Source organism: Aquila chrysaetos, chromosome Z, assembly GCF_900496995.4.
Source record: "Aquila chrysaetos chrysaetos chromosome Z, bAquChr1.4, whole genome shotgun sequence".
Taxonomy (NCBI): Eukaryota; Metazoa; Chordata; class Aves; order Accipitriformes; family Accipitridae; genus Aquila; species Aquila chrysaetos.
In genome coordinates, this window is record NC_044030.1 from 84,292,558 (window position 1) to 84,305,106 (window position 12,549).

The following is a 12,549-nucleotide window of genomic DNA, read 5'->3' on the forward strand; positions in this document are numbered from 1 at the left end:
GCAAAGCTTTTTTCAGGCTATTACCCATCTCCGGCAGCAGACGGGCAGAAACTCAATCATCCCTGCCCCGGCAGCATCTCCGTGGGATGGAAGAGAGGTTTTATGGCTCTACCTGGAGAAGCTCAGAGGCTGGGCGGGTGAGATGCTCCGGCTGCGGTGAAGCGCCCAGGGGAGGATGCGGCATGGGAAACACAGGCTTTGCGAGATGGGAGCTCGGCTCGCAGGCTCTCCGAAGGAGAACCGCGCTCCGTGTGTGTGAATAACCTTAATGCAATTGCATTAGGAGAGCGATTAGGGCTCTGCGAGCTGTCACAACACAAATAATAGGAACAAATAATGTTAACCTTTCTGGCTGGAACAGTTTCTCCTTGAGCACTCCGGGGTTGTCTTGGTGGAAAAGCTGAAGTATTTGCAGTTTTCTCCAGCATTTTAGCAGGGTAAAACAGCAGACTAGAAGCTGAGCAGCCTTTGTTTAAGGAAAAAATTAATGAGCTATTAAATGAAGTCCTGCTTCCTGCGATCAGATGTCCGTGGGAGTCGGGAGTGGCAGATCCAGGTGGATGTGAGGTCCTTGCCGTGGGATGCGGGATCCCACTGATGTGAAGGGGAAGGGATCTGATGGGGAGGTTGGGGGACTCCCCACCCAGGAAAATAAATTTTCTCTATTTTCCCCAGTAAATTTGCTCCTCCACAGTTCCTTGAGCACAGAAATAATGCAAAGGACTGATTCGTTTAAAAATCCCATTTGGGAACCTCTGCTTCCCTGCACCCTCATTCCCAGGGGACCCCAAGGGGGGACCCTCTGGGCTTGCATCTCCCCGACGAAGGCACCGCTCACGGCCGTGGGTGCGAGTCCGATGCCTTCGGGAAGCATGAGACTCCCCCCCCAGAGCAAAACATGTAATCCGAGTGGCAGCATTCAGGAAATCCTGGCAGAAATCTCTTTCTACATCTCAATCACTCCACTTTGCTTAAATACTTTCCCCTAAAGGAGAGCTCTCGCATTAAAGTAATGCTGAAAACGGCTAAAAAAACCCCAAACAAAACCAAAGAGCAGCATGCTATTCAAAATACTTCCAAATACATTTAAAAATAAACCAATGTTTTGAAATTTCCACTTCGCTCAGGGTGTTAAAGAAGGAAAAACTCTCCAGCCTTCAGCTCTGTGCAGGGTGACCCAAACGAACAGCTTCATTTTCATGAATGATGATGGGAGACTGCACCGCTGGGCTAGTCCCACTTTTCTTTGTGATTATTTTCTTGGGTTAAAGTCCTCCTACCTCTGTGCTTTGTATTTAGAAGCTGTTGAGCATATGGGGGGATGTAGAAGCTGTCGGGTTTAACCCTGCATTAGTAATGGGCCACGCTAGACCATCTCTGCCTGGAGCTTTTAATCTCCAAGATGCTGATTTAACCTGTCCGGATTAGGGGTCAGGATACCTGAATTCCCACCTGAACCCCCCTACTGACCTCGCAATGACTGTGAGTCGGTACCAACATCTCTCCGCGCCTCAGTTTCCCCAAACGAAGCCAACAATGCTGCCCTTGCTTGTAAAGGACTTTGGGAGCCCTCTGGGAGGGCTCAGCTCTATTATTCCCATGACAGGGAAGGTGCCAGCGACAGGCCAAGCCAAACCTATTTCCTCGTCAGCAATTAGCATCCGCAGCATCACACCCTGGAGAGCGATGGGGACCGCAGGATGGGGCTGGCCAGGTGGTTCCTCCAGCGCGGGATGCAGCCACGCGCACCGGGGCTGAACCCATCCCGCTCCTCCCAGCAGAGCCTGCGCGTCCGGAGGTGACGACCCAGCGCTAACCTGGGGATGCAGCACCGGCAGGAGCCGGATCCAAATTCCTGCAGGCAGGAATTAGCACCAGGCGGTGGCCTTTCCCCTGCAAATACGCAGGGTGAGCCGGCTCGCGTCACACACACCCGCCCGAGGCTTGATGCTCCCCGCATTATAATTCGGTGTCTGCTGCGTTAATGGAGGGGAGCATGGAAATTTATTTTCAGGTCAAATCCTCATCATCTGCATAACTTCCACTTGAATATTATCACAGGGACGGGAGAAGAAAAGACAGGCTGAATGCGGGAGCACCCCAGGTGTCCGGCCATTGTCAGGAGCTCGCCTTTGCCTACTGTGCATATTATTTTCCTCTGGTTTCCTCGCTCCAGCCTAATAGGGCTCGCTCCCTCACACGCAGCCGGGAGCTGAAATACCATGCTCTTGTCAGAAAGCTTTATTATTATGGTAAAGATTGTACTCATTAGATATTAATTATACCCAGCAAGAGCAGGTCCAGGAATCTATTTGTCTCTGCTCACCGATTAAATTTGCCCAGCTTTTCAGACAAAGGTTGCAAGCTGTATCATTAGATTTGCGTAGCCCGCTCCGATTTATTACCATCGAGGGGTCTGCTGGGGTGAGGAAAGGTGCAAAGGCTGGGAATTGGTACGAGGGCTGGATCTGGCCGGTCATGCCTGCCTTGGAGCAGCCCACGTTGGGGCTGGTCTCACCTAACTTGAGACACCTAAAAGTTACGTTGCCTTAGCTAAGCCCCGTCGGTTGTCTTTGTGGTCAGGGATGACACCTTCGCTCACCCCTTTCTCATCTACCTCTCCGAGGGTGCTGATCTCTTTCCACTGACCACGGAGGGAGTCGAGGTGCCAGGTTCTTGGGCGGCCAACATTCGGGGTGATGAATCATAGAATCATAGAATCATTTAGGTTGGAAAAGACCTTTAAGGTCATCGAGTCCGACCGTTAACCAAACACTGCCACGTCCACCACTAAACCATGTCCCTCAGCGCCACGTCTACATGTCTTAAATACCTCCAGGGATGGTGACTCCACCACTTCCCTGGGCAGCCTCGTCCAATGCTTCACAACCTTTTTGGTGAAGAAATTTTTCCTAACATCCAATCTAAACCTCCCCTGGTGCAACTTGAGGCCGTTCCCTCTCATCCTATCATTTGTTACCTGGGAAAAGGGACTGACACCCACCTCGCTACTAACGTATAATAATTAGGACCGCTCCAGCCTCAGAAAGCCCAGACACTGTCATGTCTAAACATGTGCAACTTGGTTGTGGTCTACAGAGATGCCAAAATGTGCAAACCCAAACTAATTACATCCCGCAGCTAAACGGCCCTCCCAACTCAACGCATGTCCCAGCACATTAGAGATGAAGCCTCCTTGGCTGTTTGACCATCTGTTTTCCAGCTGCCTCTGGTCCAACTGTGGTGAACTATGGTGGGGTTGAAAATATCCCGTTACTTATTTAAGCTTTTGTCCAGTGAGGGGATGGATCCAGTGAGTTGTGGATGTGATCCACAACCCACCAAAATCAGTAGGTTTGTTTTCTTCCTCCACCCTCCCTTCCTCCCTTTTTTTTCCAAAGGGATAGAGATCATGCCCTGCTTTCTTTGCTACTTTTGGGGAGAAAAATAGACGTGTAGCTTAGGAATCAGCCATGGGTCACAACATGGTCCCTCCAGCCCCCCCCCCCCCCCACGCAGCCACGCATGGCAGAGGTAACCAATGCACACCTGGTAAAGCGGACTTCACAGATATTGCACATATACGGCTTCTCTCCCGTGTGGGTCCTCATGTGCCTGGGCAGTTTGCCGGCTCCCATGATGACTTTGTTACAGATGGGACATTGCTGGGATGCCTTGGGCTTTATCTTCCTCTCTTCCTCCAGGGGCCACGGGGGAAAAACTCCTCCAAACTGGGTAGCGCTTAGGAAATTGAGATAAGCGCTATAGTCAGTCTCTGCCTTAATATGCCCTAAGGGAGCTGCTGGGGTGTTGGTAAACATGTCCTTGAAGAAGTCATTAGGGAAAGGAGGTGGAGGCAGGTCTTCCTTCTCCTCCTCTTCCTTGATCTTCCTCTTTTTGATCACCAGATCCAAGGGGCCATTGTCTACTTGTGGCTCCTCGAGCTGGGAGAAGGAGCTAAAATCACCGTTCCATAGATGGGGGAAGAAGGTAGGGGCGAAAGGAGAGAGAGCTGGCCTCCTTTCTGGGATGTTCGCCTTAGGGTACAAGTTTTCCCTTAGCAAGGACTCGATGGAGAAGTCTCGTATCACGCCCAAGTGTCCAGAGGAGTTACTGGCTGGGTAGTGATTTGGAAAGTCTTTAGGTGCTTCTGTATATGCTTCTTCGGTAAGATCAGACTTAGAAGGGCTTTGGTGACAGCTTACTTCTTGGACATCGGTTAGGTTCTCCTGATTGACAAAATCTTCCACTTCTTCCTCCTCCTCCTCTTCCTCCTCATCTTCATCTTCATCTTCGTCATCATCTTCGTCCTCTTTGTCATCTTCCTCTTCCGCCTCTCTGTCGGGCTCCATGATTTCAAGGCATACATTGATAATGCACTGGATCTCCAGCATCTTGGCAGCGCTGAGGATGTGCTTGACATTTGAGGTGGTGATGGTGAGGGTTGAGGTGTAGGCAAACTCGAGGATGGCAGAAAGTGCTTCAGGCTTGACAAAGTCAATCTCGTAAACATAGGGCTGGTCTGTTAAAGTGCCGGTAGTGAAGAGTTTTTTGAAGTACTTGCTGCAGGCAGCAAGGACGGACCGATGGGTCCGGTACTCCTGGTCCTGTACAATGAGGATGACATCGCAGAGGAGACCATCATGCCGCTGCTCATTTAAACCACATAAGACTTCACTGCTGTGGTTCGGGAATGGGATCCCGATAAGATCCTCAATGCCATTGGCCATATTCTCATTTAGCGCCCTAGGACAAAACACAGACAGTAGGGAATTAGCAGGGAGTTCCCAACCAGTAACACCAAAATGACCCTGCCTTCTCTCAATGTCCTCCTCCCCCCTATCCCACTTGGACCTCTGTGCACTGCCCCAGTGCATCTCCACGTCACCTTTAACTCCTTCCAGGTCCTCTGTGATTTAACCTCTGCTTCCCTCCACATCACTTTGTCTCCTTCTTTGTCTCCATCCATCTCTTCTCCGTTCCTACCTATTCACCTTTTCGTAACCACCACAAGCTCCCTCTTCTCTTTCACATCCCTCCCCCAGGAACCTTGTGTAATGACTCCCACCACATCACGTTTCTTCCAAATCCTCCCAGAGCCAACATCTTCCCAGGCCCACGTTGGATTTTCCCTGTCAGGAGCTATGTGGGGAAAGGGTGATGCTATATTGCTTCACGCTGCCAAGTGCCAGCACCTACACCACTTAAAGAAGATGAGCCAGGGGAGCGCCCGTCTCCTCTACGCAATTGTTTTTGGGACTGGTACAACTGGACTTCCCAAATAGGAGGGACTGCTGGTCGTGGCTGTTTGCTGCAGCAGGAGAGCCGTCCTTATGGGGCAGGAGGTCTCCAGTTCTGTGTGCTCCTGCTACTTCACGCCTGGAAGCTGTCCCACGTCACCTCAGCATGTGGGATGTCTTCCCGAGGGATCTGGGAATGGGGGAGGCAAGCGAGGAGTTGTGTGTCACAGCGTACCTGAACACTCAGAGAAAGACAACCAGGGAGCAAGGGCCTGGCCAGAGGCAGATGGCTGGCTGCTATCTTCACCCACGAGCTGAGCTTGCTCCATTCCCAATCCTGCTTGGACTTTTTAGCATGGTGTCAAATGCCCTGTTCATCTGGTAGACACCTTCCCCTGCTAGAGCAGCTCCAGCTTCAAAGGGAAATTCGGAAGCAAAAAGCCCACACCCAAAAGGAAAACCTGATTTTTTTGCCATTTTTTTTATCTGTAAGATGTTTCCTCTTTCACATGGCTCCAGCAGCCCTTCCACATGAGAAATCCCAGGAAAGGAGAGTGACTTCCTCCAGCTGGTGACAAATACATTAATCCCATCACACACAGAATACAGCAAACAGCCAGAATAACTTTGACTACACTAACCCCTTGGAAACTCCCAGGACACAGAGCATGTGTTCACGCGGTGTCACCTCCACGAGCCCCGGCTCGTGGCCCCACCGCAGGTAGACACTCAGTTCACAGCCGAGCCGTTAATCTCCGAGAAAGCCCAGGGTACACGTAAGTAAAACTCCAGCCCCACTCCGGCCCCTTTCGCAAGGCTGAGACCATCAGGCAGGTTCCCAATCCCACCCTCTGCACCTCTGGCAGGTTCCCAATGCCACCCCACCCCACCTCTACATCTCTCCCGGGATCCATGGCCACGTCGCGGGTGTCCTTCCCTGCTTGGTTTCTGGCCACGCTGACTCCAAACTTCCTTCCCACCAGCTGTGGGGACCTGGTCTACCTCACGGTGAGGGGCTAGCTCCCACCCTACCACCTGCCTCCATCTTTTGGGGATGGAAAGAGCCCGGTCTGATGGAGGTTGTCCAGGGAAATCCTTGCTTCACCTTGGTTGACAAGCCAGTGACCCTTGGGGGAGGCTGGGGAGCCGTAGAGGGGATCGGACTCTGCAGCAAATATTCCCATGGAAAGAGGAATGCCATCTCCCTTCTCCTCCCTCCGCAGGGTCAATCTCCAGCCGAGACCTTGCAGATATCTCCCCCACACCTAATCAGCGCTGCCGAACATTCGCTGCGTGGGAGCCGGCGAGCGAAGGCCTTGGGAAGACGGTGCAACCTAGACAGAGGGAGAACACCCTGCCGAAGGGTTACGGACCACCAGCCTGGTGGGAGCAACGCCGGGATGGAGGACAAGCCATCCCTGAGCTAGTGAAACCTTGCGGGGGGGCTGGAGGGCAACCCCCACCACGGGAAGCCCTCTCCAGCCACCTCCCCGTGTCCAGAGGTGGGGAAGGGAACGGGGAATTAGACCCCTCCGACCCCCCCTCAGCTCCAGCCACCGACATTTTCGGCCGAGGGACGATGCTCCAGCCCCGCATCCCATCGTATGCCCATTAGCTCCACGCTAATTATGTCTGTTGTCTGAAACAAATTGATTCATTACAGTGTGCTGCTCTTAACCATGTTAACTAGCTATGCTCCTCTACCAGCCCGACCAGCTCCGTATCAAATCTTCCTTGAAAATCGGCGATAAATGAAAGTAAATCCGATGTATTCTTCAAGTGGAGTGTAAGATAATAAATAACCCCTGAGCCAGGGAGGAAAAGACAACTTCCTTTTTAGGGCTTTGTATCCTTAATAATAAGCAAGAGCAATTACATTTCTATTGCTGTATTTATCTTGCACTCGTTTATTTTTGTTTTGAAGGAGCATTAGTGTTAAAGGAGCTCCTTGCATGAAGGAACGTGTTTTCCTACAAATCTATTTCGATCTTTTATTGCCAGATCACCCAAAGTGCAAAAGATCAGAAAAGCACAATATTAGACTACCCTGACATTTGTTTTTATGGAGGTTTTTTCCGGACACTAAACTCCATCCTCCCTAATTTGTGGATTATTCACTCAGCAGCGAGAAAGCAAGAAAAAACGGAATTAGGAGATGAGGGAGTAAACTAAAATGATGTACAGCTCCTTTTGGTGGAAATGGACTCCTTTTCTGGTCTTTTCCCCTCCTGGTCCTCTCGAGATGCGATTCTGTTAACCGAAGCACTTAGGCAAGCCGATAACAGGATGCTGGCAAAACTGAAGGTGATTCATGTCATTTAAATGGGGGGGGGGGGGTGTGAGAGAAACAGCCCATTCATTTGCATACATTTGCATTTTTTTAACTCGCAGGGTGGTTTGACAGCTCCGGAGCTCAGCGAGCCTGAGAAATGACCTTATGGTTCCCATGCCCCGGGGGAGGTTGATGGCCAGAGGCTGGAAGTGTGCTGAGGCTGACGTTTTCCTTCCTCTCCCTCCCTCCTCTCCCTCCTCCTGTGCTCCCCCCTTCCCCCCCCAAGCCAAGGGTGGGGTGCTCAAGAATAACAGGCCTAAAAATAGCATCCGATGGTGACAAATGTCACCAGTGCATGCACACACACATGCAAATGCTGAACGGCCCGCATGGAGTTAAACAGAAAAATCCCATTTTATGATAGAAAATTACAGCATTGTTAAAATAAACTGGGGTTTGTGGCGGGGGGGGGAGGGTGGAGGGCACCGAAAATAAATGTATTCTGCAGATGACGTCTCGAAACATTGCATTTATGGGCATGCTTAAAACTCATTCATTACTTTCTTGCCATGAAAAGCCCCATTTATAAAAGAATGATCCTGGGAGATGCTATTCGCATACAGGACCGCTTCCCCCCGCGCTGCCCGCGGGCGCAGGGAGGCTGCAACAGGAGAAAAGGGGGACTGGGGAGAGCTGAGCTTTGCCCCCTTTTTGGGTGAAAAACCTTCTGGTTTTGGGAAGGATGGTGCTTTGCCGGCTCAGGGCGGCGACCGCCGCACCAGGGAGATGGAGATATGTGGGCAGATGTAGGCAGATGCAGGCAGGAGTCTTAGCAGTGAGGTCTAACCTCGCTGCCTGCCTGAACATGGGTGATACAACCCAGATACAAGCCAGGGTCTGCAGCAATATTATAAACCGTCTGCTGTACGGGCTCCCTGGGTGACCCAAAGCTCATCCAGGGCACTCTGCTGCTCAAAAGCCCGTTCTGTTTTTTATTTTTATTTTTTGGTTGCTTTATTCTCACGTCTGCTTTTAACTTTAAGAATCCTTCAGTATAATACAGCCTCTGAAAACCAATAATATAAAACTGAAATATCAGAAAGAGAGGCGAAATGCTCATTTAGCATTGTGCTAAGTAAAAAATAGAAGTATACTCAATAGATTATAGAGATATATGTCTAGAAAATAGATAAAGGAAACTAATATTGCCTATATTCATTTGTTTAAGTGGAAATGGAGGACTGCCGCAGCTTGGAGGAGCCCTGGGCAAGATGTGCCAGCACCGAGGTGGGACAGGATCCTGCCCCTGGGTCTCAGTATTGCTCAAAGCCAGGAGCAGGAGACCTGTCACCTCTGAGGGCTTCTCATCAGCACTTCCCTCTCCCATCTTCTTCCTCATCTCCGGTGACAACGCCCCGTGAAGTCGGGCCCTTGGAGGAGATAAAGGCTGCCAGGAAGAGCCAAGGCTCGTGTAACGCGTGGCTTCTGGTTCAGGGCTAAGGGATGTCCCCTTCCCATCAGCTCCATCCGCGGGGACAACGCTTCACAACCCGAGTCTTAGCTGGGAGACGGCAATTTTGGGCTTTAATTGCATGCTGGCATGTAACGTCATTACTAAAACATGTAGCATTTAATTATTTTAATATTTTTATATGTGTACGTCTTTATATTTGTATATCTGTATATATGTATATTTTATATGTTTATATTTTTATACTTTACGTATATATTTATTTTTATATTTCTATATTTTGATCTTTGTATAGAGATTCTCGGAGCATCTCCTCTTAAAACGTGCATTGCTTGGCCTTCTCTTTGTTATGATTTTCCCCGCAGGAAGGTGCTGGCTCCTGACTACATTTCTTTTCGGTGTGCCTATATTCACTCTCCCCAGGAAGGCCAACCCGAAGATATGGGGGTTCCCCGGGGCAAGCTGGGGAGCGCAAAGCAGTTGCCCCCCCCCCCAGGCCGTGCTCATTCTGCATACAGCACAGCAGAGGAAGGAGCCTGAGGCTCCAGCTGATCTCTGCCTGCTACCGGTGTCAAAATGACATTTTTCCAGGCAGAACGATGGTGTCTCCAATTCTTCCCTTCACCCAGCCTGCGCACAGAGCGGGGTTTGGGGTGCAAGCTCAGGGACAAAGCTTGGGGTTGAGCATCCCCGACCATCGCTCCCTACCCCGGCCGGATCCTGCCACCCCAACACAGCATCCCTCACGCTCGGTCCCTGCAGGCACAAAACCCCAGGAGGGACTCGAGCTCTACATCTGAAGCACGAGGCCTTCCAGCAAAATATCCCAGAGGTGGCTGGACCTGGATTCGGGGCGCTGAGCATCCCCGGCCACCCCAGCCTCCTGCCCGCCGCAGGAGAGGGACTCAGCAGGAGGTCTCAACAGCTTTCCCCATCCTGATTTATTTTCTACCACCAACTCCTTCCCTCCCCTGCCCGGGGCTCTCGGCACCCCGAGGGACAGACGCTTTGGCTCTGCTGCTCTCCTACCTGTTCCTCTTTCCCAATCCCCGCTCCAGGCTGAGGGAGCAGAGGCAGCACCCAGGGTGGGCTGGCTGCAATCCCTCTGCATCTACCCATGGTCCCGTGTACGTAGACCTGCCTGCTACATCCAACAGCCCATAAATATATGTGTTTTGGGGTTTTTTTCCCAGGTTTATTTGTGCCTCGTTATAATGAGGCAATTAAGATGTGCATGTGAGATTACCCTAATCTGTCAAAATATTACAGCTACTTTCTATGGGATACGCTGACCAGTGATTGATAGGTCCTGCTCCGTAGCTGTGTTGTTATTTCGGGGGTATAGGGGTGCTGGGGCTCTGTTCCCGCATCTGCCGATTGCTCCATGACCTTGAGCAAGCCCCTTGTGCAAATGTCCCTGAGCGGAGCCACCCACATTGACACCCCACCCGAAGCCAGATCCACGGGGATGACACCGTTGCCTTGGCCAAGCGCTTGACTCCAATTTGGAAGAAGCCTCTTCTTTCATACCAAGAAGGAGTTGGGATCCCTCAAAGACTATTTGAAAGGCAGGCAGAGAGGTGTGGTGGGCTTTTTAAAAATTTTTTTTTATTAAAAAAAAAAAAGGAAGATGTAAAACCTAAAAAAAGGCAAATATTTCCTTAAGCACACCTCCCCTCTGAACATCTTGTCTCCAGAAGAACGTGTTATTAAACCACCCACCCTAGTACCTAGCGTTTCTCCCCTCCGGCGGGAAGGTGGGGCAGAGCGCGCTCCTCGCCTTTCAATCACTTCCCTGCAAGATGCCCGAAACGATGAGGAAAACGCGGTGACACCAACCCCTGCCTCCCTCGCAAGGAAATCATCGGGTTTTTAAAGGAGATGAGCCACTTTGCAGACCCAAAGATGATACTGTGGGAGGGAACTGGCTCGTTAGCAATAGCACACCAGAAGTTTACTGCTGGGCTGGGTACCGGCCCCAGTCTCTAATAACTGAGACCAGCCTTCCCCTTGGGACCAGTCTTGCTTGGGGAGTACGGGGTTGAGCTGGGAAAGTTGGGGGTGTTTGGTTTTTTGAGAGGTACATAATAAGCTCATCCACCCAAACCTGAGGATCCCTCCTCAAAAAAAAAAACAAAAAAACAACCCTGGATTTTGCTAAGATCTGGACAAAGTAGAAAAGGGCAGAGGTTTCCAAAGTGATGCTTTGGCAAGGAAGGATGCAAAGAGGGTCACATTTACCGTGGAAGAGGCTCGCTTGGAGCAAGGATGGGGAGGAAGTCCCATAGGGGTGCAGAGGTGGCATCACCCCACGTGGCTCCTGGCAAGGGAGCAGCTCCATAAATGGAGCAGGTCAGTAAAATTTAAGGGGATGCTCCGTAGGACGCCGGTGCAAAGGCTGCCTATAGCGGCCAACAAGAGCCCCAGCGACGCTGAGATGGATGGAGACCTCCCACTGATGCTGGGAGGAGAAGGATGGCCAAGGAGCCCCAGGGGGACAGCCCAAACCTTTTTGGCCAGCCTCCACAGAGCCAAGGATGCGTGAGATGGCTCCTACCCGAAGGAAGAGCCCCGGAAGCCGAGCATGGTTTGATCACATAATTAAAGTGGTTACGCGTCAGGGATTGAGATCACACAGGTGACCTTCAGCCTGGTATTTCTCCATTACCTACTGGACTTTTCAATATTAATACTAATCTCTGAACAAAATCCTTGGGCATACAAGGATTCATCCTTATCAACATCTGGCTGGCAAGTTGAGGCCATGTGAACCACATATATTTACACATACTATATAAAACTGACTTTTTTGGACTGGAACTACTAGTTTCCTCTAAGCAGGCCACCAGAAAGCCATCGTTACCTGAAGTCCCATCAGGGAATCCAAAATAAAAGGTGTTGGAGAGCACAAGAGTCTCCTGTGCCCTTTGTGAACCCATCCTCGAGAATTTTCAAAGGCTAGTTATACATTGCAGCAAATATTACGCATCATTCAACAAATCTATCCCTGCAGGTTAGCTCCAGCTACTGAGAGCCTACACAGGGCACCCTGTACTTCAACAACTTTATGTACAGATACAATCCGGCGAAATTGCAAATTATGAATCAAATCCTCCCCCAGTGAGCTGAATGGTCGGGTGCTACTTGTTGTAATGGGAATTTGCCGCTGCTCCATGACCACCAGCACCCAACCCCAGTCCACGGGGTATGTAAGTTAAGGTCATTTTTCCTGGCCTCAGCTTCTCTATGGGCTTGCTGCTCAAGCTGGCCCCTCCATCGGCACGTGATGATGAACAGGTTGAGCTCCTTTCTTCTCTCCCTCGTCACTCATCATGGCAGGCACCAGGTATCCGAAAAGCCCCAGCATCCCCTTAGATCTACCCCAAGGTCTCCCACCCTGGCCTGACCTGAGCATCGTTTTATAACAAGCTCCCAGACTCTGGTGTGAAGTTTGGTGGATCAAAACGTTGCCTCTGGGCGAGCCCGTAGGGACCTGCCATCCCGCAGCTCTGCACGACTAATGCTAGGAAGATGCCATCACACCACCAGGACCAAGCCCCATCGCT

At 50.9% G+C, this 12,549-nt stretch overlaps 1 protein-coding gene across 5 annotated transcripts in view; it reads right to left on the reverse strand.

The window, feature by feature from the left end:
* Positions 1-12,549, reverse strand: part of ZBTB7C (zinc finger and BTB domain containing 7C) — a 159,426-nt gene that overhangs the window by 3,968 nt on the left and 142,909 nt on the right. For all 5 annotated transcript variants that reach the window (XM_030005651.1, XM_030005652.1, XM_030005653.1 and 2 more), the window contains one exon: positions 3,550-4,746. In XM_030005651.1, the coding sequence (XP_029861511.1) occupies positions 3,550-4,746 (1,197 nt within the window). The remainder of the gene's footprint in view (positions 1-3,549; positions 4,747-12,549) is intronic.